Here is a 19,072-nt window from a genome sequence, read left to right as displayed (position 1 = left end):
GGAGGCGGAGTCTGACAAGCGGCACTGGAGCGGAGTTAATGCCCAGCCGCGGCCGGGTGAGAACCCCCCTAAGGGGCGGAGTCCGTGGAAACCGGAAGTAACTCTTGACGGGCACTCGGAGCAGTTCCGGTGAGTCCGTGGGTGGGGTCCCCACCTGGTTGGAAGGCTGTGGGTCCGGGAACCCGAGCCCACGGAGTGGGGGCGGCCCCGGAGCGAGGCTCACACTCCCTGCCCTGCAGATGACTGTCCACAACCTGTACCTGTTTGACCGGAATGGAGTGTGTCTGCACTACAGCGAATGGCACCGCAAGAAGCAAGCAGGGATTCCCAAGGAGGAGGTGACGAGAGGGCCCCGGTGCAGCCCGGGCGACCTCTCATCTCCAAACACCTATAGTCCCAACCCAGCCCCTCCTCTCCAAACCCCAGCTCGTTCCCACCCCCCACCCCGTCTCCTGCATCAACCGAGAGCTAACTCTGCCCCTCTCCCTCCAGGAGTATAAGCTGATGTACGGGATGCTCTTCTCTATCCGCTCGTTTGTCAGCAAGATGTCCCCGCTAGACATGTACGCGGAGTCAGAAAAGATGTTGGGAGGAGGGCTAGCCTTGGGAATTTGGGGATGGGGGAAACTTTCTGAAGTGGAAGGAGCATTGGCCTCCAGAGGGGGGAAAGGGTACTTAAGAGAGGCTGAGTCCGGAGCGAGAGTGCTGGAGCTGGCAGGAGTGGGGGTGGGGAGGGTCTGAAAGTAGAGAGGTTGGTGGGGGCTAAATTGAGGGGTGACGATGGGCGATGTCTTTACTCAACCAGGCTTCTACAAAGGATATGTTTAGATAAAGAGGGAGTCGATGTTTGCGGGGATCAGAAGTGTCTCTTTGGGAGAGATTCTGCTCCCATTCTTTAACACCCTCCTAATCTCTGCAGGAAGGATGGCTTCCTGGCCTTCCAAACTAGCCGTTACAAACTCCATTACTACGAGACGCCCACTGGGATCAAAGTTGTCATGAATACTGACTTGGGCGTGGGACCCATCCGAGATGTGCTGCACCACATCTACAGTGCGGTCAGTGCCAGCCCCACGGGACCCATCCCCCAGAGCTCTTCAGAACCCCAAGACTCCCTCATCTCCCCTGCCCCAATCCTACTATATGTTTGCTCAACTCAAGAGTTTTCTCAGGGGCCCTTAGGTTCTTAACTCCCACCACCACTTTCTCCTCAGAGAGGGCTTGCCTTCCAGCCCTTATTCCTTGTGCATTCACACACCCCTGAGGTTATACAAGGTTTGGGGCTAAAAACCAGAAGTATCCAGAGCCTGGCTCTAACATCTTCCCTTTCCATAGCTGTATGTGGAGCTGGTGGTGAAGAATCCCCTGTGCCCGCTGGGCCAAACTGTGCAAAGTGAGCTCTTTCGCTCCCGACTGGACTCCTATGTTCGCTCTCTGCCCTTCTTCTCCGCCCGGGCTGGCTGAAGCAACCTACCTCAAGTCTCAGGAGAATTCATGTCTGCCTGGGGCCCTTCCGAACCTGTGCCAACTAAGGGCCCCCACTGTAAGCCCCCGCACCCCCACCCCCTGCCCAGAGCAACAGCCTAAAGGCCTGCTCTGATGCTCTCCTCCTACCAGAGTGAAGCCCACAGAGTCCCTCCACCTCCACACCAGGCCCTCTCTCCAGTTTTATCCCCTGCCTAATGCTGCGAGAAGCACAGAATAAACTTTTTGTCACTCTCTGCGGCCTGAGCGTGTTGGTTTGAGGGCCCTCTCAGTCCTGCCCCACGCATGAAGGCGGAAAGTAGGGCAGCCACACCCCCTGGAGGGCCACGAAGTGGCTTTGCGGATGGGTTTCTCAACCGTGGGAATATTGTTGCTTTGAGCTGGATAATTCTTTATTGTGGGGACTGTCCTGTGCTTTGTAGGATTTTAGCAGCATCCCTGGCCACCACCCACTAGATGCTGATAGCACAGGCGTGAAATCAAAAATATCTCCAAACCTTGCCAAAAGTACGCTGGGAGATACATTCCCTCCCGATTGAGAATCACTGGGCCGGGGGGAGCCTGACAGCCCTTGGGTCCCAGAGGGTGCAGGAGCCATCCTCCCCAATTCCGCTCAGAAAATATTCAAGCTGCAGAGCCTTCGGCAGGCGGGGCTTATGCAGATGAGCGGCAGGGTTGGCTGGGAGGAGGGCGGCTCTATGCAGATGAGGAGGCGGTGCCTGCATGCTGATGAGCTGGGCCCGCTGCCGACGCGGCTGGGAGCCCAGCGGGTCCCGCAGCGGTTCGCGCTGAAGTGGTATCTCTCTCCCGCCCCGCTTCCCCCTGGGTCCTTATCCTCCGAGACCTTTACCTCATCCTCGACCTTTACCCTCATCCGTTTCCCCCTCCTAATCCTTGCACCTGTGTCCCCCGTAACTGAATATCTCCACTCCTGGCGCCCCCCGCGTTTCTTCCCTCCCGCCGCAAACCTCGCGACCTCCAGCAGCCCGCCCCCGCGGGCCCGATTCTGCCTGGCGGCTCCCGCCGCAGCCTCCTCAGCCTTCCCGCTCTGCCGGGGTTCGCCCCACTACGCCCCCGGTCGTCAGCCCTCGGGCTTCCCTGCTCCCCCCTCCCGTCCCCTCGGAGCCCCCTCCCCCGCCCCGGCCAGCCAGCATGCAGGTGTCTATCGCGTGTACCGAGCAGAACCTTCGCAGCCGGAGCAGTGAGGACCGTCTGTGTGGACCCCGGCCAGGCCCCGGGGGCGGTAATGGCGGGCCGGCCGGCGGGGCGCACGGGAATCCTCCGGGGGGTGGAGGGTCTGGCCCCAAGGCCCGAGCTGCACTGGTTCCCCGACCCCCAGCGCCCGCTGGGGCCCTCCGAGAGAGCACCGGCCGAGGCACTGGCATGAAATACAGGTATGGGGGTGGCCGGGCAGCCCACCCCTTCCGCTTTCCTTTCGGGACCCCTGAGACTTCTTGAGATGGCCGCCAAGACCCCTTCAAACTTCACTAAGTAGGTCTTCCTTCTTTCCATCTCTTCTTTCTGTCTCTCGCACTCCCTCACTTTGTCCCTCTCTTGGTTTCTGTCGATACCCCTGACTACGAGAATCAAGTTTACCAAGGTTGACCGGGTCCTGTCAGACCCAGGGGATGCCCCTGAGCTTCCCTCCTTACCCCTGGGAAGGTCAGGGATGCACGGATCTCCACGCTACACGGATCTCCAGGCTATGCCTCCTCCAGTGGAGTGTCCTTGGGTCCGTGTCCTGGGGAGTGGAGGGAGGGAATCAGCTTCTCACTCTGGCCTGCTCGGGGTGCCTGACCCAGATACTGCCCCTGCCTGCCCCAAAGGCTAGGTCTTCTGTGACCTTTCTTGGGTGCAAGGGGAGTGGGGCCTGTGGGAAGGATGGACCACATTTTTCATCTCCATGCTGAGGGACAGGGTCTGGGTAGACTGAAATGTAACTGACTTTATCTCAGAGGACTGCCGGACCAGAAGCTCAGAACTTGAAGTAGGGGGTAGAGGAGGGGCTCCTGCTTGGGAGTGAGCTGAGGTCACTGATCTGACCTGCTTTGTCACCTGAGGAATCTGATCCCCTCTATATGGTGGCCCTGATTGGAAAGCTGAGCTGACACCTGGGTTGGGGGCTTTGGGAGAATGAGGGGGCTCACTGGTTCAGAGATAGTCTTCACAAGTCAATAGGAACAGAGGGAGTGGAGAGGGAGAACTAGGCTTTTCTGTCTTACTCTCCCCCCTCCCCCCAGGTCCTCAATCTGCCTTTCCTCCAGGCCCATCTGCCTAGCCTAGCCAGGGACCCCTGTCTGTCTGAATGCCTGAACTTGACTTGGTTTACCTCTTCCAACCTGCCATCTACCATTTGGCACAGCACTCTGCCTGAGGGCCTGGTCTCACAAACTCACCACAATCAAACAAAATTCCTCCCAGCCCCTCACTGCACACAACCCACAGATGACTCAAACACAGACAAGACCCCAGAAGAAGGACAAACCAGACTGCACGTCTTCAATGTGATAAGAGAGAATGGAGACTCTGGACAGGGCTCCAGAGGAACAGTCACATATGGTTCACTTGTCCTTTTGAGAAAATTCCTAGGACCTCTGCTCTGGAGATAGCACTTGCCCAATCTTATAGGCCCACTGGGTCTAGTTTCTTTGGACTGAGACACCTGAGGGCTTCTCAGTCTGGAAGGAGAGGAGCTGGGGGCTGATAATCTAAGTCCATAATGGAGGCTCCAGCCCTTCCCGCTGCTTCTGTATCTTGCAGGAACCTAGGGAAGTCTGGTCTTCGGGTATCCTGTCTTGGCCTAGGTGAGTCAGAATAGGGATTAAGGAAAGGAGGGCATTCTTTCATGGTCTGCCCCCTGCAGTTCTCATGTGCCTGGCTTCTCTCTTGCAGGTACCTGGGTCACATTTGGTTCTCAGATCTCAGATGAGGTATAAGTTATCGGACCTAGAATCAGGGTGGTGGGGGTGAGGGAACTTGAAAAAAGGGAAGTGAACCTGGATAGGGGTTTGGACAACAAGCACAGGGAATGAGGGATCTGAGGCTGGAGGATGGGGAGAGGGGAGAGACTAGAGAACCCAGGGCTGAGATGTGATGGGTTAGAGTACAGTGAGGGAGGTAACTGAGGAGCAGTAGTTGATCTTTACCTCTTTCACCTCCCTAGACAGCAGAGGATGTGCTGACTGTAGCCTATGAGCATGGTGTAAACCTGTTTGACACCGCCGAAGTGTACGCAGCAGGAAAGTAAGGACTGGGGTGAAAGAGCTAAGCTCCATTTGGAAGGCTGAGAGGACCCTCTAAAGAACCCTGGGACTTCTGAGAACGTGAAGGTCCAACCTTTTGGCGGAGGGACCCGAAAGCACTGTAGGAGCTACAGTCCCAACATTAGTCCCTCTCTGGCTTAGAAGTCAATGGGCGTACTGTGCAGCTACATTAAATAAAGGCAACAAATATATCTGAGGCATTAGTTATGTGCAACTACAAAGATGAATTTTCAAACACATCATGCCGTTTCACACTAGGAGCAGGGAAAACCTAGGATGACCTACCCTGCCTCTTCCCCATCAAGCAAACACTTCTGCTCATCTTCAAGACTTGACCCAAGTGTCCGCTCCTTCAAGAACTTTGCCCAACTCCCCAGAGTTGGTCACCCCCTCCCCCACCATGAGCTCCTAAAGCACTGTGGACTGCCTTCTGACACGCAATTCGTGGTTTATGCAGCTATATTAGCTGCTCAAGTCAGAGGCCTCCTTCCATGGAACTTGTCTTGCTCTTCCCCAAGTACCCACACAGAGCCTAGCACAGAGCAGGTGCTGCTTCTGGGAAGAATCAACATGTCTGCGAAAGTGCACACAGTCTAAGTGGTTAAAGGAAAAAAAAAGGGCAATAGGAAAGATTAAACAACGGTAAAACATTTCAGTAACAGTCCACCATGACAACTTAAGACTTGTCACAAGTGAGCTCATAATTTTATGCTAAATTATGTAGCCAATTCTGTGGAAGCTGACCAGAAGGCTGGACCATAGATTGTGGCACTCAGAGAACACATTATGGATGAGGCAGAATTTGAGCTGAGCTTTGGAGGACGGGTGGGATTTTGCAGAGGCTCAAAGAAGGGGGAGGGCAACCCAGATAGTTGAAGCCAGACAAGGCAGTGTCCTTCCTGGCTCCACCATAGTTGGCCCCTCTCCCCTCATCCTATTCTATCTTTTTGGCACCCACAGCAGGGCTTGGTACACAGCTAATGCACAACAGATATTTGTTGAATATGTGATGAAAACTATACAACTACACCCCTAGTTCCAACAGACCTCTTATTTTGTCCAGGATGGGGCTGTGAGCTGAAATGGACTCCTGGTTTATATCCTACTTTGCAAGAGAGGAAAAGGTGGGGAGGAGAGGAAGGAATTGATTGGCCTAGAAGGGATCAGTGGCTCTGCCTTATGTTTCTTTTAGGGCTGAAAGAACCCTAGGCAACATCCTCAAGAGCAAAGGTTGGAGGTGAGACTGTTTTGGGGGGTTGCTGGGGATGTGATCACCCAAAAATCCTTTTCTTACTGGTTCTCCCATTTCTATTCTTCCAGGAGATCAAGCTATGTCATCACTACCAAGATTTTTTGGGGAGGACAGTAAGTGGCTGCCCCACTGCAATTGTGGAGAAGGCCTACAAAGAATGTGTGAAGGTGTATGGGGTGGGGGTGGGGACAGCTATCCTGCACCAGGTCCGCACCGTGCCTGTGAAGACTCGTGCAATCCCATTTCCTTATGGCTCCAAGCCAGCCCTGGTCTCCTATCTTTGTCACATCTCATCTTTGACTTACCTTTTCCTACAGGGCAGAAACCGAGCGAGGTTTAAGCCGAAAGCACATCATTGAGGGTGAGAGTTAGGGGCTGGAAACCCAAAGTGAGGGGATATGGAAGCCAGAGGAGTAGGGAACATTCTCTGAACTTCTGGAGGCTTTGAATAGGGATTTAGGTGGCCATGGCAAGGGGGCAAGGTCTGAATTCTTTTTTTTTTTTTTTTTTTTTGAGACGGAGTTTCACTCTTGTTGTCCAGGCTGGAGTGTAATGGCACGATCTCGGCTCACTGCAACCTCCTCCTCCCGGGTTCAAGGGATTCTCCTACCTCAGCGTCTCGAGTAACTGGGATTACAGGCGCACGCCATCACGCCTGGCTAATTTTTTGTATTTTTAGTAGAAACAGGGTTTCACCATGTTAGCCAGGCTGGTCTCAAACTCCTGACCTCAGGTGATCCGCCCACCTCAGCCTCCCAAAGTGCTGGGATTATAGGCATGAGCCACCACGCCTGGTGGCCTGAATTCTTAGTACACTGAAGCTGAGGTGCTTATCTTCTTCTCCCTACCCCACCTCCAGGCTTGCGAGGATCCCTGGAACGCCTCCAGCTGGGATACGTGGACATTGTCTTTGCCAATCGCTCAGACCCCAACTGTCCTATGGAGGGTAAAAGCAGCACCCCCAAACCTTACAGTCCTTCAAAACTGAGCACTTCCTCACTGGGTGCGGTGGCTCATTCCTGTAATCCCAGGACGTTGGGAGGCCAAGGCAGGAGGATCACTTGGGGCCTGGAGTTCGAGAACAGCCTGGGCAACATAGCAAGACCCTGTCTCTACAAAAAATGTTTTAAAATTAGCTAGCTGTGGTGGTGTGTGCCTTGTACTCCCAGCTATTCAGGAGGCTGAGGCAGGAGGATCATTCAAGCCCAGGAGTTTGAGGCCACAGTGAGCTATGATTGCACCACTGAACTACATCCTGAGTGACAGAGTGAGACCCTGTCTCAAAAAATCTAAAATACAAAAATTGAGCACTTCCTCAAACCCTCAGCAGGAAGCCAGCCCCTGCTCAGAAGGCCTCCAAAACTCCACAGTGGAGGCTGAGACTCCAGGATGTGGACAGGAAGAGAGGCAAAGAGTAGATATTAACTTTCATGACTCCATAGAGTTGCCTGGGGCCTTGGTGGGGCAGGTGGAGGTCTGCAAATCTGGAGTCTTAGATTCCAGGGGTCTGACAGTAAGGCTTTCCCTCTCCTGTGTACCTAGAGATTGTGCGAGCCATGACCTATGTCATCAACCAGGGCCTGGCCCTATACTGGGGGACATCCCGATGGGGGGCTGCAGAAATCATGGTGAGTGTGTGACCCCACCTTGCCCCGTCCCACAACCGGTTCCCACTTTTCACGTGGTTACTCCAAAGCCCACTGCACTGGGGGAGAAGGCAGAGAAGAAAACGGAAGTAGTGCTCTGACCACTTTCTTTTCCCCAACCCCAACCCAGGAGGCCTACTCCATGGCCAGACAGTTCAATCTGATTCCTCCAGTGTGTGAACAAGCGGAGCACCATCTGTTTCAGAGGGAGAAGGTGGAGATGCAGCTGCCAGAGCTCTACCACAAGATTGGTTTGCAGCCCTCATCCCTGCCTTTACCTTAGCCTCATCCATGGCTAGGTCCTTTTCCTGACACCCAGTGTTCTTCCCTTAGGAGTTGGATCAGTCACTTGGTACCCTCTAGCCTGTGGTCTCATTACTAACAAGTATGATGGGCGAGTCCCAGATACTTGCAGGGCCTCCATCAAGGTGAGATCTGGGGGCTCTCGATGGCAGGACTGGGCTATATGGGCTGCTTTGGGGGGAGTTACGGGGGGCTGCTTTGTGAGTGTGGTGGTGGTGGTGGTGATGGCGGGGTCTTCTGTTGATTCTTCTTGGCCTCCAGGGCTACCAGTGGCTCAAGGACAAAGTGCAGAGTGAAGATGGCAAGAAGCAACAAGCCAAAGTCATGGACCTTCTTCCTGTCGCTCACCAGCTGGGCTGCACCGTGGCCCAGCTTGCTATTGGTGAGACATTGCACCCTGCAGGGGCCCTGTCTCCTGACATGCTCCCAAGCCCATCCTAAAACTGGTTTGTCCCTAGGGAGGACGCTTGTCTTCAGAGACACTTATGAAATCTATGTGGTCACTGTTCCCCATCAGTCCTCTTTTTTTCCTCCTCTGGCCCCAGCGTGGTGTCTCCGCAGTGAGGGTGTCAGCTCTGTCTTGCTGGGGGTGTCGAGTGCGGAGCAGTTGATAGAACACCTGGGCGCGCTACAGGTGAGCCGGGGACTCAGAGGCAGAGCCTATCTGTCCCCCTCCCCAGGAGTCAAAGCCACGCTATCCAACCCAGGATGGCTCTGTCAGGTCACCCACTACAAAGTCCTCACTTTGCAGGTGAGAGGTCCCAGGGCCGGAAAGCGAGGCACCGGCACAGCTGCGGCTCTTGCCTTGCCACTTGACCCCACTGTGGTGCTTCCCCGGCTACTGGAACCCCATGCCCTTTCTCAGTGACCCAGCATGGGCTGCCGTCGCCACCATCCCACTCTCCTCCAGGTGCTGAGCCAGCTGACCCCGCAGACAGTGATGGAAATAGACGGGCTCCTGGGAAACAAGCCGCATTCCAAGAAGTAGTCCGTCGCGGGCGCAGGGACCCAGCCCGGTGTCGCTGCACCCGCCCGAGCCCCGCTCCTCGCAGCCGCCTCTCCCGCTCCGGATCCCTCCACGCAGCGGCCGGAGCCAGACTAGCCCCGCCCACCAACGAGTCCCGGCTTCGAGTAGTGATACGCATGAACAAAGCCATATCCTTTTGCAGTGGGGTCGAGAGAGAAAGTAGTACGCCCGCCCCCTGCTGCGTCTTTCTAGGCCCTTCTTGCAAATCCCGGGCATGAGCTACTCCCCGTCGGCTCTCTGCCACTTCGTCTCGCCCCCTACTCTCCTCCCCTTATTCCCGAGGCCCAGAAAAGAAAACAAAAACAAAAACCCAGCACATACAAGAAACATGCAGTGTACCTCAAAAGGGGCCCTTGAAATGTCATCAAAGGGTAATAACCTAGTGAGTGAGTTGTGATGTCATCTGGAACATAGGAAATGGGGCTCTTAGCGTATTCGGTACGAAGGAAGCCAGGCTGGTCCTGGCAGGAAGTAAATGATAATCTTTGGGAAACCAGCCTCCCAGCCCAGAGGTGGAGGAGGGCGGTCAGGGTGGGGTCTACAGTGGCACAGCACTGACAAAGGTAGAGGGAAACGTAATAGCACATCTACGCTGCAGTCTGGTGAAAGTGGCCGGGGTGGTCCTTGGAAAACAGTTGGGCTGTTCTTGGCAGGAATTAGTGACAGCCTTTCCGTCACGGGCAGGGACGCCTTGATTTAAAAAAAATAAATAAATAAAACGTCTGGGTATAGACTTTTGAGCCTTGAGCAGGGCCTCCTACCTGGCAGTGGGGAACTGCAGTCTTCCTCCTGGCAATAACCCTAAAGCAATAATGATGGCCCCTTCTCTGTAAGACTTCCCAGGTAACTGTAAATAAACCTCAGCTTGATCCTCACAGTGTCTAAAGTTGCAGGGGCTTGGGAGGTTAGGGTCACAGTCTCACTTGTCTGGCCCTCTCGCCCCCTAACATTAGAAATCTGCTAGCATTAGCTTTCTCTCCATTGCTCATTCACCTTGGTGACCCAGGCATCGGGCTCCTAGTCACTGTTCTCATCAAGGACCAAGACACCAGATACCCCAGGCCCCAGTTTTCTTCCTTCAGCTACCACATTCCTTAGAACCCAGAAATCTGGCTTCATAATTTTGTTCCTCCTCTTTCTATGAAAGACTTAGCTATCTGCCTTTATTTGTTTGTATTTAAAGTAATATTAGCCATACTTGTTCCTTGTACTTCTCATTTCTCTCTCGCCGGACACCCACACATATGCCAAGGAACTTGTGGCTGAGGGGGAGATGCTGTTCTGAGGTTGAGGCTTTGTGATTTGGTGGAGAGGTAAAGTGAAGAATGGTCTGAGGTTGAGGGAATACAGAGAGAAGGAAAGATGTTATCATTTTACTGGAACAGAATTGGGTGGAAAGTTACAACCTTAAAGATCACAAGGTAGAGGAGGATGAGCTCTGCCTTCCTTAAATACAACCTGCCCATCTCCCTTCTACCCATCCTCATCCCGCCTTGATCCAAAAGCTGGGCAAGCAAAGTAAAACCAATTTCCAAAAGAGAAAAGTCAGCAGCATGCCATTTACTGGATTAGCAGCCAACTGCATCAACTAATTAATACTTAAATCCACCCCATCATCTCCCACTCATTTTGCAAGACTGTGGAGGAAACAAAGAAGTAAAATATAAGACTAAACTATGATTAGTTATTCTGTAACATACGAGAATTTATCAATCCCAAATAGGATTCTCCTTAAATAGTTATCTTAGAGGGTTATGCACTTATTTTAATGAACCCTGTCCCATTGCTCAAAATATTAAAAACAAACAAACAAACAAACACCACTCCTCCTAGAATTACCTTCAGAGAGAGTTTGGAAACGCCTTGATTAAAAAAAAAAAAAACCTTCCTTTATTGTCACGCCTCCTTTGCATATAGACATTTGCCATATTTATCACCCACCTCATTCATTAATTTAGCAAGTATTTGTCTACTGAGTCCTATTATGGTATAGCACAGGGATACAAGGGTGAACAAAACCAGACTCAGAACCTTCATATATCTTGCTGAGGAGAGAGACAATCACAGAACCACCAAATAAATACAAACTTCTTGTCCAAAGTCCAGAGGAAAGCACATGGTATTACTGAGTCTGTAGTGGTTATTTGACATGGTGAGGTTACGCTGAGAGCTGAAGCATGAATAGGTGTTAATAAGGGTTAAGCAAGAGGGTTAAGAGCATATGCTAAGGCCTGTGGCAGAAAAGAACATACAAGCCAAAAGTACCCAAAGCCAGAGTGTCTAGAGAGGAACAGAACAGAAAGTGAGACATGGGTAATGGCTGGGTGCGGTGGCTCACGCCTGTAATCCCAGTACTTTGGGAGGCTGAGGCTGGTGGATTACTTGAGATCAGGAGTTTGAGACCAGCCTGGCCAACATGGCGAAAACCTATCTCTACTAAAAATAAAAAATAAAAATAAAAATAAAATTAGCCGGGCATGGTGACACCCACCTGTAGTCCCAGCTACCCAGAAGGCTGAGGCAGGAGAATCACTTGAGCCCAGGAGGCAGAGGTTGCAATGAGCTGAGATTGCGCCACTGCACTCCAGCCTGGGCGACGGAGCAAGACTCTGTCTGGAAGGAAGGAAGGAAGGGGTAAGTTCAGAACACACAGGGACTTACAGGGCACGTTACAATGTTATATTTATCTAGGCCGGGCGCAGTGGCTCACACCTGTAATCCAAGCACTTTGGGAGGCCAAGGCAGGTGGGATCACTTGAGCCCAGGGGTTCAAGACCAGCCTGGACAACATGGGGAGACCCCATCTCTACAAAGATACAAGAATTAGCTGGGCATGGTAGCTCATACCTGTGTAGTCCCAGCTACTCAGAGCTTGAGGTGGGTAGGTGGCTTGAGTCTGGGAGATCAAGGCTGTAGTGAGCCAAGATTATGCCACTACACTCCAGCCTGATGGTCAGAGCAAGCTCCTGTCTCAAAAAATATATTTATCATACAGGGAAAAAAAACAGTAGGAAACCCTCTATATCCGTTATCTATTGATACACAACAAATCACCACCAAAGTTAATGGCCTGAGATAACTTTTTATTTATTTTTATTTTATTGTATTGTATTTTATTTGAGATGGAGTCTCGCTCTGTCACTCAGGCTGGAGTACAGTTGCGTGATCTCAGCTCACTGCAACCTCCCTCTCCCGGGTTCAAGCGATTCTCCTGCCTCACCCTCCTGAGTAGCTGGGACTACAGGCGAGTGCCACCATGCTCAACTAATTTTTTGTATTTTTAGTAGAGACAGGGTTTCACCATCTTGGCCAGGCTGGTCTTGAACTCCTGATCTGTTGATCCACCTGCCTCGGCCTCCCAAAGTGCTGGGATTACAGGCGTGAGCCACCACACCCAGCTACCATTTATTTATTTATTTATTTATTTATTTATTTATTTAGAGATGGAGTCTCGCTCTGTCGCCAGACTGGAGTGCAGTGGCGATCTTGGCTCACTGCAACCTCCGACTCCCTAGTTCAAGCGATTCTCCTGCCTCAGCCTCCCCAGTAGCTGGGATTACAGATACGTGCCACCACGCCCAGCTAATTTTTGTTTTTTTAGTAGAGACGGGATTTCACCTTGTTGTCCAAGAGGGTCTTGATCTCCTGATCTTGTGATCTGCCTGCCTCGGCCTCCCAAAGTGCTGGGATTACAGGCGTGAGCCACCGCGCCCAGCCACTTTTTATTTATTTTTAAGAGGCGGGGGTCTCGCTCTGTCACCCAGGCTGGAGTGCACTGACATGATCACGGCTCAGTGCAGCTTCGAAGTCCTGAGGCTCAAGTGATCCTCCCACCTCAGCCTACTGAGTAGCTGGGACGATGTGCACCACTGAGCCTGGCTTTTTTCTTTTTTTTTGTAATGATGGGGTCTCACCACGATTCCCAGGCTGATCTCAAAATTCCCGAGCTCAAGTTATCCTTCCATCTTGGCCTCCCAAAGTGCTAGGATTACAGGTGTGAGCCACCACACTCAGTAGAAATAACTTTTAAAAACTGTTCTTTTTCACGATTCTGTGGGTTTGCTGGGAGTTCCTTTGCTGTTTTCACCTAGGCTCACTCACGTGGCTGCACTCAAATGGCAGGTGAGCCGAGCAGGAAAATGCAAAATGGCCTCACCAGCATGTCTGGTTGTTGGCTGGCGCTCCTCCGTGTGGCCTCATCCTCACATGGTGGTCTCAGGGAGTGTTCCAAGGGGACAAAGGCAGAAGCTACAAGGCCTCTGAAGGACTAGGTTCCAGAACTCACACATCACTTCTGCCACATCTATTGGTCAAAACTAGTTACAAGACCAGCCCAGATTCAAGGGATAGAGAAAGAGACCCCAATTCTTGATGTGAGATGCAGCAAAGTCACATTGCAAAGGAATTTGGGGCCACCATTAATCTACCACCACATTAAAAGTTTTTTTTTTTTTTTTTTTTTGAGATAGAGTCTCACCCTGTTGCCCAGGCTGGAGTACATTGGCACGATCTCAGCTCACTGCAATCTCTGTCTCCTGGGTTCAAGGAATTCTCCCACCTCAGCCTCCTGAGTAGCTGGGGCTACAGGTGCACGCCGCCACGCCCAGCTAATTTTTTGTATTTTAGTAGAGACAGGGTTTCCCTGTGTTGCCCAGGCTGGTCGTGAACTCCTAAGCTTAGGCAACCTGCCCGTCTCGGCCTCCCAGAGTGCTGGGATTACAGGCATAAGCCACCACACTCGGCCCATCATGTATTTATTAACAACAGATACCTACCAGTACCCCCCCCCCCTTTTTTTTTTTTTTGAGACCGAGTCTCATTCTGTTGCTCAGTCTGGAGTGCAGTGGCGTGATCTCGGCTCACTGCAACCTCCACCTCCCAGGTTCAAGCAATTCTCGTGCCTCAGCCTCCCAAATAGCTGGGACTACAGGTGTGAGCCACCACCCCCGGCTAATTTTTGTATTTTTAGTAGAGATGGGGTTTCACCATTTGGCCAGGCTGGTCTTGAACTCCTGACCTCAAGTGATCCACCCACCTCGGCCTCCCAAAATGCTGGGATTACAGGCAAGAGCCACCATGCCTGGCCCTACCAGTCCTTTTTTAAGACCAAAAAGTTTTGAATTGTGACAGCATCACTGTAATAAGTAGACAGCTTCTCCCATGATCACAGACAATACCATTCAAAAGTTCTGAAATGTTTGCTTAAAAATGATGGTATACCTCCTCAAAAGAGATTACCCTCTAGGTTTTAACAATTTAGGTTAAAAAACCAGCTTTGCATTGCCTGTGATAGCTGGTAAATGCCATGGGTGTGGAGAAGCTCATCATGCACATATTGGTCAAGATGGATGGGTGTTGAAAATGTTGGGTACTGGCCGGGCGCGGTGGCTCACGCCTGTAATCCCAGCACTTTGAGAGGCCGAGGCGGGTGGATCACCAGGTCAGGAGATGGAGACCATCCTGGCTAACACATTGAAACCCCGTCTCTACTAAAAATACAAAAAATTAGCTGGGCGTGGTGGTGGGCGCCTGTAGTCTCAGCTACTCGGGAGGCTGAGGCAGGAGAATGGCATGAACCCGGGAGGCGGAGCTTGCAATGAGCCGAGATGGTGCCACTGCACTCCAGCCTGGGCAACACAGCAAGACTCCGTCTCAAAAAAAAAAAAAAAAAAAAAGAAAAAAAAAGAAAATGTTGGGTACTCAGAAGTTAATGTGAATTCAGTATATGCTGGGGGCACAGGATAACAATAGTAGCTAATAGAGTACTTACCTGGTGTTTTACTGTGTACTGGACACCATTTGAAGCACCTTACACATATAAGTTCGTTCAGTCCTCATTATTATTATCCATATTTTTAAAACTAGGAAACCAAGGCCCAGAGAAATTAAGTAACTTGCTCAAAGTGTCACAACTAGTAAGAGGTGGAAGCTAGGATCTGAACTCAAGCCAGCTGGCTCTAGACTGTGTTATCACCCTCCATAACAGAACCTGGGCTGCAGGTCCAGGAGAGGAGGGTGAGGAGGCAGCTGTGTGTGGGTGTGGCACCATGAGGGGAATGTGGGTTGTGAGTACCATGTCCTGTTTACCAGTGGGAGAAGTCAGACCCCTGAGTCAGAACTTATGCTGGGGAGCTTTGCTGGGGCCATCACGATGTGTGGGTGTCCAGGCCTCCGGAAGGAAAGGATTCCCAGCATTCCTAAAGCCATGGTCCTGAAATCTAGGTCCCTCCTTAGGCTGAGATACCAGCTGAGAGTTAAGCAGTTTGGGGAGAATGAAGTTTAGGAAGCCAGCCTTACAAACAACACAGAGAGGTCATCTATAATGAGAATTGAGGGCAAAATCGATTCAAAGGCCCAGGGACCACTAAAGGCTGGGCAGAATGGGCAGTGTTTGGAAACTGTTTGGGTGGGATTGTGAAACTAACTGCGAGCAACTGAATAGGCGGAGGGGGCTTTAGAGACTTGTGCCAGTGACTGAGGGCTCAGGCGCAGAGAGAGACCCGGGGCTTTGCACATGGTAGAATTAAGGAGCGCTGGCATTGCGTTGAGGGAAGAAGGAAAGCCCCACCCCGCTCCCCCGGGAGTAGGGAGGAATGGGTGCTTTGGCCCCCAGGGCTCCGGTCCTGGCATGGCCTGGGCCGCCTCCCCGACTCCATCATCGCTGTCATTCCCGGCCTCAAGCCTCCACCGCCCCCACACGTGCCGCCACAGGGAGCGGCCCGATCAAGGCGTGACGCTTCGAAGGGTGGGGCCTCACTTATTCCCCTATTTAAAGGGGAAAGAGGCCGCGGCGCCGGCCCCAGGACCCGACCCGGCCCCAGGAGAGTCTGCTCGTTCTGTTCACGGAGCTGGCCGCGTTAGCGACGTCCTCGAGTCCGCGGCGGGCACGATGCAGCTCTTGGTGAGGGTACCCTCTCTTCCGGAGCGTGGCGAGCTGGACTGCAACATCTGCTACCGTCCTTTCAACCTCGGGTGCCGCGCGCCCCGCCGCCTGCCCGGAACGGCGCGCGCCCGCTGCGGCCACACGATCTGCACCGCCTGCCTCCGCGAGCTGGCGGCGCGCGGGGACGGCGGCGGGGCGGCCGCGCGCGTGGTGCGCCTGCGCCGCGTGGTCACGTGCCCCTTCTGCCGCGCGCCCTCGCAGCTCCCTCGCGGCGGCCTCACGGAGATGGCTCTTGACTCGGACTTGTGGTCGCGATTGGAGGAAAAAGCGCGGGCCAAGTGCGAACGAGATGAGGCTGGGAACCCTGCCAAGGAAAGCAGCGACGCTGACGGAGAGGCGGAGGAGGAAGGGGAGAGCGAGAAGGGGGCGGGGCCTAGGAGTGCTGGGTGGCGCGCGCTCCGGCGGCTCTGTGACAGCGTCCTGGCGCCTGTGCGGCGCTGGCGGCGTCCGCTGCCTAGCAACGGTGAGGGGCTTCCCGGGGAGGATGCAGGGGAGAGAGCGCCGAGGAATACCGAGGTTCGTTGGCTTGCTCCTGCTGCCACTAACCCTTCTTCTTTCCCCCAGTGCTCTACTGTCCGGAGATCAAGGACATTGGCCACCTGACCCGTTGCACGTTGTAACCGAGGAACTCGGAAGCTACAGCCGAAGGAAGGTGGGAGCTGCAGCCTCGCGGGGGCTGATGTCAAGACTACTCTCTCAGATCCCAGGATTGGCATGTGATGAGAGAGATGAGCCGAAGGCAGGAGGGAACGCCCTGGGAGGTGTTGATGCTGAGTTGGGGAGGCTCCTAGACGAACTCGCCCCCATCTACTGACTGTGCCAGTCTTACATTTTCAGGATGGAGTGGCCAAGGGATGATATAAACAAAGCCTACGTTACCGTGGGAAGAAGACAGACTGTTTTCTTAGCTGGGACTTTGGCTTTTGTCCAGGGTGGCTCTGGTGTGTGGGAGCAACAGGTCCCATTTTAGCAATTCTTTGTCAATGGTTTGAATTTTTTTTTTTTTTTAAGATGGAACGGGAGAGAAGAGGCTAATTTTCGCGTCATGTTAATCTCACTTCTCTGGCATGTAAGGGTGCTGGTATGCCTGCTGTCTCCCCACTCCCAGTTCTGTGTTCCAGAAATTGAGATGGCTCCCTGCCTGTGACTATGATTAGGAGCCTTGCTTCATTTCAGAATCTCCCTTCAACCTGCTAGGGCAGGTATCAGAAATTCCAAAGGGCATTTATGTGAGGCACCTAATTAGAGCCTATCAAAGTAGGAAGGGAGAGCCATTTGAAAGGCATCATATTTCAAACTTTTGCTATTATCTGTGTTATCTTTACAGTCACGGGAACACACTAGCGCTACTGAAAAGATACTTATACAATTTTAAGTGTCTTTAAAATTTGTGCCCCATAATGGGACATCACCTGTTGTATATATGCCATGTATTCTATTTTAGAATCCTGTAAGTATCTTATGACCATATAGTCATAGTCAAGGACCAGCAGTGTTGGTGTACTGTTAACGGAAGTGCACAGTCTCACTCCAGGATCCCACTCCAGACTTCCTGAATCAGACTCTGGCAGGGTTTTTTGTTTTTTTGTTTTTGTTTTGAGCCAGAGTCTCACTGTGTCGCCCAGGCTGGAGTGCAGTGGCGTGATCTCGGCTCACTGCAGCCTCCGCCTCCCAGGTTCAAGCGATTCTCCTGCCTCATCCTCTGGAGTAGCTGGGATTACAGGCGCCTGCCACCACATCTGGCTGATTTTTGTTTTTTTAGTAGAGATGGGGTTTCGCCATGTTTGTCAGGCTGGTCTCAAAACTCCTGACCTCAGGTGATGCGCCCACCTTGGCCTCGCAAAGTGCTGGGATTATAGGAGTGAGCCACCGCGCCGGGCCAGACTCTGGCATTTTAACAATCCCAGGTGATGTGTGTGCATGTGAAAATTTAAGTACCATTGGTCTAGATCCTACACTCTTTAGGATATCACCATCTGTAGGTAGAATATTTAAAGCATAATAGGTATGACTGATCGATTATTTTATCCAAAGTTCTTTTTTTTTTTTTTTTTGAGATGGAGTCTTGCTCTGTTGCCCAGACTGGAGTGCAGTGGTGTGATCTCGGCTCACTGCAAGCTCTGCCTCCTGGGTTCACGCCATTCTCCTGCCTCAGCCTCCCAAGTAGCTGGGACCACAGGCACCCGCCACCACGCCTGGCTAATTTTTTTGTATTTTTAGTAGAGATGGGGTTTCACCGTGTTAGCCAGGATGGTCTCGATCTCCTGACCTCATGATCCGCCTGCCTTGGCCTCCCAAAGTGCTGGGATTACAGGCGTGAGCCACCACGCCTGGCCCCGAAGTTCTAAAGTAACATTCTATTGCTAAAGAAATCCTAACCTATTATGTAACATTTTTCTCTTAGTTAAAAATGTGAACTTATTATTAACCTCAATCTTTTAGAGGCCTCCAATCTTTTTAAAATACAAATATTTTTGATTGACAAATCATAATTATACACTTATGGGGGTATAAACCTCAATTTTTGTAACCCTATTTTGGCATTTTCCCGTCCTTACATCTCAGCTTAAATGCTCCCTCTTTTGGGAGGCCTTTTTCTGCCTTCAACGTAGTAGAGCCTTTTCCTCCACCCCTCTGTAACATAATGCCCTGTTTTATTTTTACTGCTTTTATTTTCATGCTTTGTGGGTGTCCCCACTGGAGTGTAAGCCCCATGGGAGCAAGGGCTGACCTGTGACTGTTTTATCTCCAGGGCCAACAGCAGTGTTACTGTATAGTATGTACTCAATAAATATTTGTTGGCTTTATCTCTTATTTTTTAATATAATAGCCTAAGTGTCTGGCCTCTCTCAATCTCTGAGAGGCTCTGTTTAGTGAACAATAAACATCAAGGAAGTGCCTAGCAGTTCAAATCTTTGGTAAGCTAGACAGATCTGACCCTCAACGCCTTAAAAAAAAAAAAAAAAGTGTGCCTTTGCTTCATACTGGAGCTGAACCTGTGGAGCTGTAGTGACCTCTACTGACTCTTAGGGGAACTAAGCAACTTGAAGGTGGAAAGGATGATCAAAAGGATGGCTGGAAGGCAGTTTTGAATCTTGCTAGGCGCTCCTCCCACTACATTTCTGTCCAGTAAGTCCCACTCTCTCTGAAGTC

The 19,072-nt window shown here is 52.0% G+C and overlaps 3 protein-coding genes across 8 annotated transcripts; all 3 read left to right on the top strand.

The window, feature by feature from the left end:
• Window positions 1–4: 4 nt before the first annotated feature.
• On the top strand, window positions 5–1,721 carry TRAPPC1 (trafficking protein particle complex subunit 1). The gene is made up of 5 exons (XM_004058530.4): window positions 5–129; window positions 240–338; window positions 493–563; window positions 920–1,058; window positions 1,336–1,721. Exons 2-5 carry the CDS (start codon window positions 240–242, stop codon window positions 1,462–1,464), a joined length of 438 nt encoding a protein of 145 aa, XP_004058578.1. The 5' UTR covers window positions 5–129; the 3' UTR covers window positions 1,465–1,721.
• An 895-nt stretch (window positions 1,722–2,616) lies between these two features.
• Window positions 2,617–10,173, top strand: KCNAB3 (potassium voltage-gated channel subfamily A regulatory beta subunit 3). Of its 6 annotated transcripts, XM_004058529.4 has the most exons (14): window positions 2,617–2,879; window positions 4,246–4,289; window positions 4,378–4,415; window positions 4,649–4,728; window positions 5,941–5,985; window positions 6,069–6,113; window positions 6,318–6,361; window positions 6,860–6,946; window positions 7,543–7,628; window positions 7,777–7,897; window positions 7,980–8,074; window positions 8,211–8,331; window positions 8,495–8,583; window positions 8,860–10,173. In XM_004058529.4, exons 1-14 carry the CDS (start codon window positions 2,638–2,640, stop codon window positions 8,935–8,937), a joined length of 1,215 nt encoding a protein of 404 aa, XP_004058577.3. In that variant the 5' UTR covers window positions 2,617–2,637; the 3' UTR covers window positions 8,938–10,173. The 6 variants fall into 6 exon arrangements, with proteins under 6 accessions (XP_004058577.3, XP_018868710.1, XP_018868704.3 ...); XM_019013165.3 differs by lacking the exon at window positions 6,860–6,946; XM_019013159.3 differs by lacking the exon at window positions 8,495–8,583.
• Window positions 10,174–15,445: 5,272 nt separating this feature from the next.
• On the top strand, window positions 15,446–18,726 carry RNF227 (ring finger protein 227). The gene is made up of 2 exons (XM_004058526.5): window positions 15,446–16,382; window positions 16,484–18,726. Exons 1-2 carry the CDS (start codon window positions 15,491–15,493, stop codon window positions 16,537–16,539), a joined length of 948 nt encoding a protein of 315 aa, XP_004058574.4. The 5' UTR covers window positions 15,446–15,490; the 3' UTR covers window positions 16,540–18,726.
• Window positions 18,727–19,072: the final 346 nt, after the last annotated feature.

This window comes from Gorilla gorilla, chromosome 19 (genome assembly GCF_029281585.2).
Source record: "Gorilla gorilla gorilla isolate KB3781 chromosome 19, NHGRI_mGorGor1-v2.1_pri, whole genome shotgun sequence".
NCBI classification, from domain to species: domain Eukaryota; kingdom Metazoa; phylum Chordata; class Mammalia; order Primates; family Hominidae; genus Gorilla; species Gorilla gorilla.
Note: the sequence above shows the minus strand (reverse complement) of the source record. Positions and strands in the feature narration are given on the sequence as shown.

Bases quoted from the DNA above. Each gene is read 5' to 3' on its own strand.
- RNF227 (XM_004058526.5), top strand. From the start codon at position 15,491: ATGGTAGAATTAAGGAGCGCTGGCATTGCGTTGAGGGAAGAAGGAAAG. The intron at 16,383-16,483 runs GTGAGGGGCTTC...TCTTTCCCCCAG, and splicing joins GCGTCCGCTGCCTAGCAACG to TGCTCTACTGTCCGGAGATC.
- TRAPPC1 (XM_004058530.4), top strand. From the start codon at position 240: ATGACTGTCCACAACCTGTACCTGTTTGACCGGAATGGAGTGTGTCTG. The intron at 564-919 runs GTACGCGGAGTC...TAATCTCTGCAG, and splicing joins AAGATGTCCCCGCTAGACAT to GAAGGATGGCTTCCTGGCCT. The intron at 1,059-1,335 runs GTCAGTGCCAGC...CCCTTTCCATAG, and splicing joins TGCACCACATCTACAGTGCG to CTGTATGTGGAGCTGGTGGT.
- KCNAB3 (XM_019013159.3), top strand. From the start codon at position 2,638: ATGCAGGTGTCTATCGCGTGTACCGAGCAGAACCTTCGCAGCCGGAGC. The intron at 6,947-7,542 runs GTAAAAGCAGCA...CTGTGTACCTAG, and splicing joins CCCCAACTGTCCTATGGAGG to AGATTGTGCGAGCCATGACC. The intron at 8,332-8,859 runs GTGAGACATTGC...ACTCTCCTCCAG, and splicing joins CGTGGCCCAGCTTGCTATTG to GTGCTGAGCCAGCTGACCCC.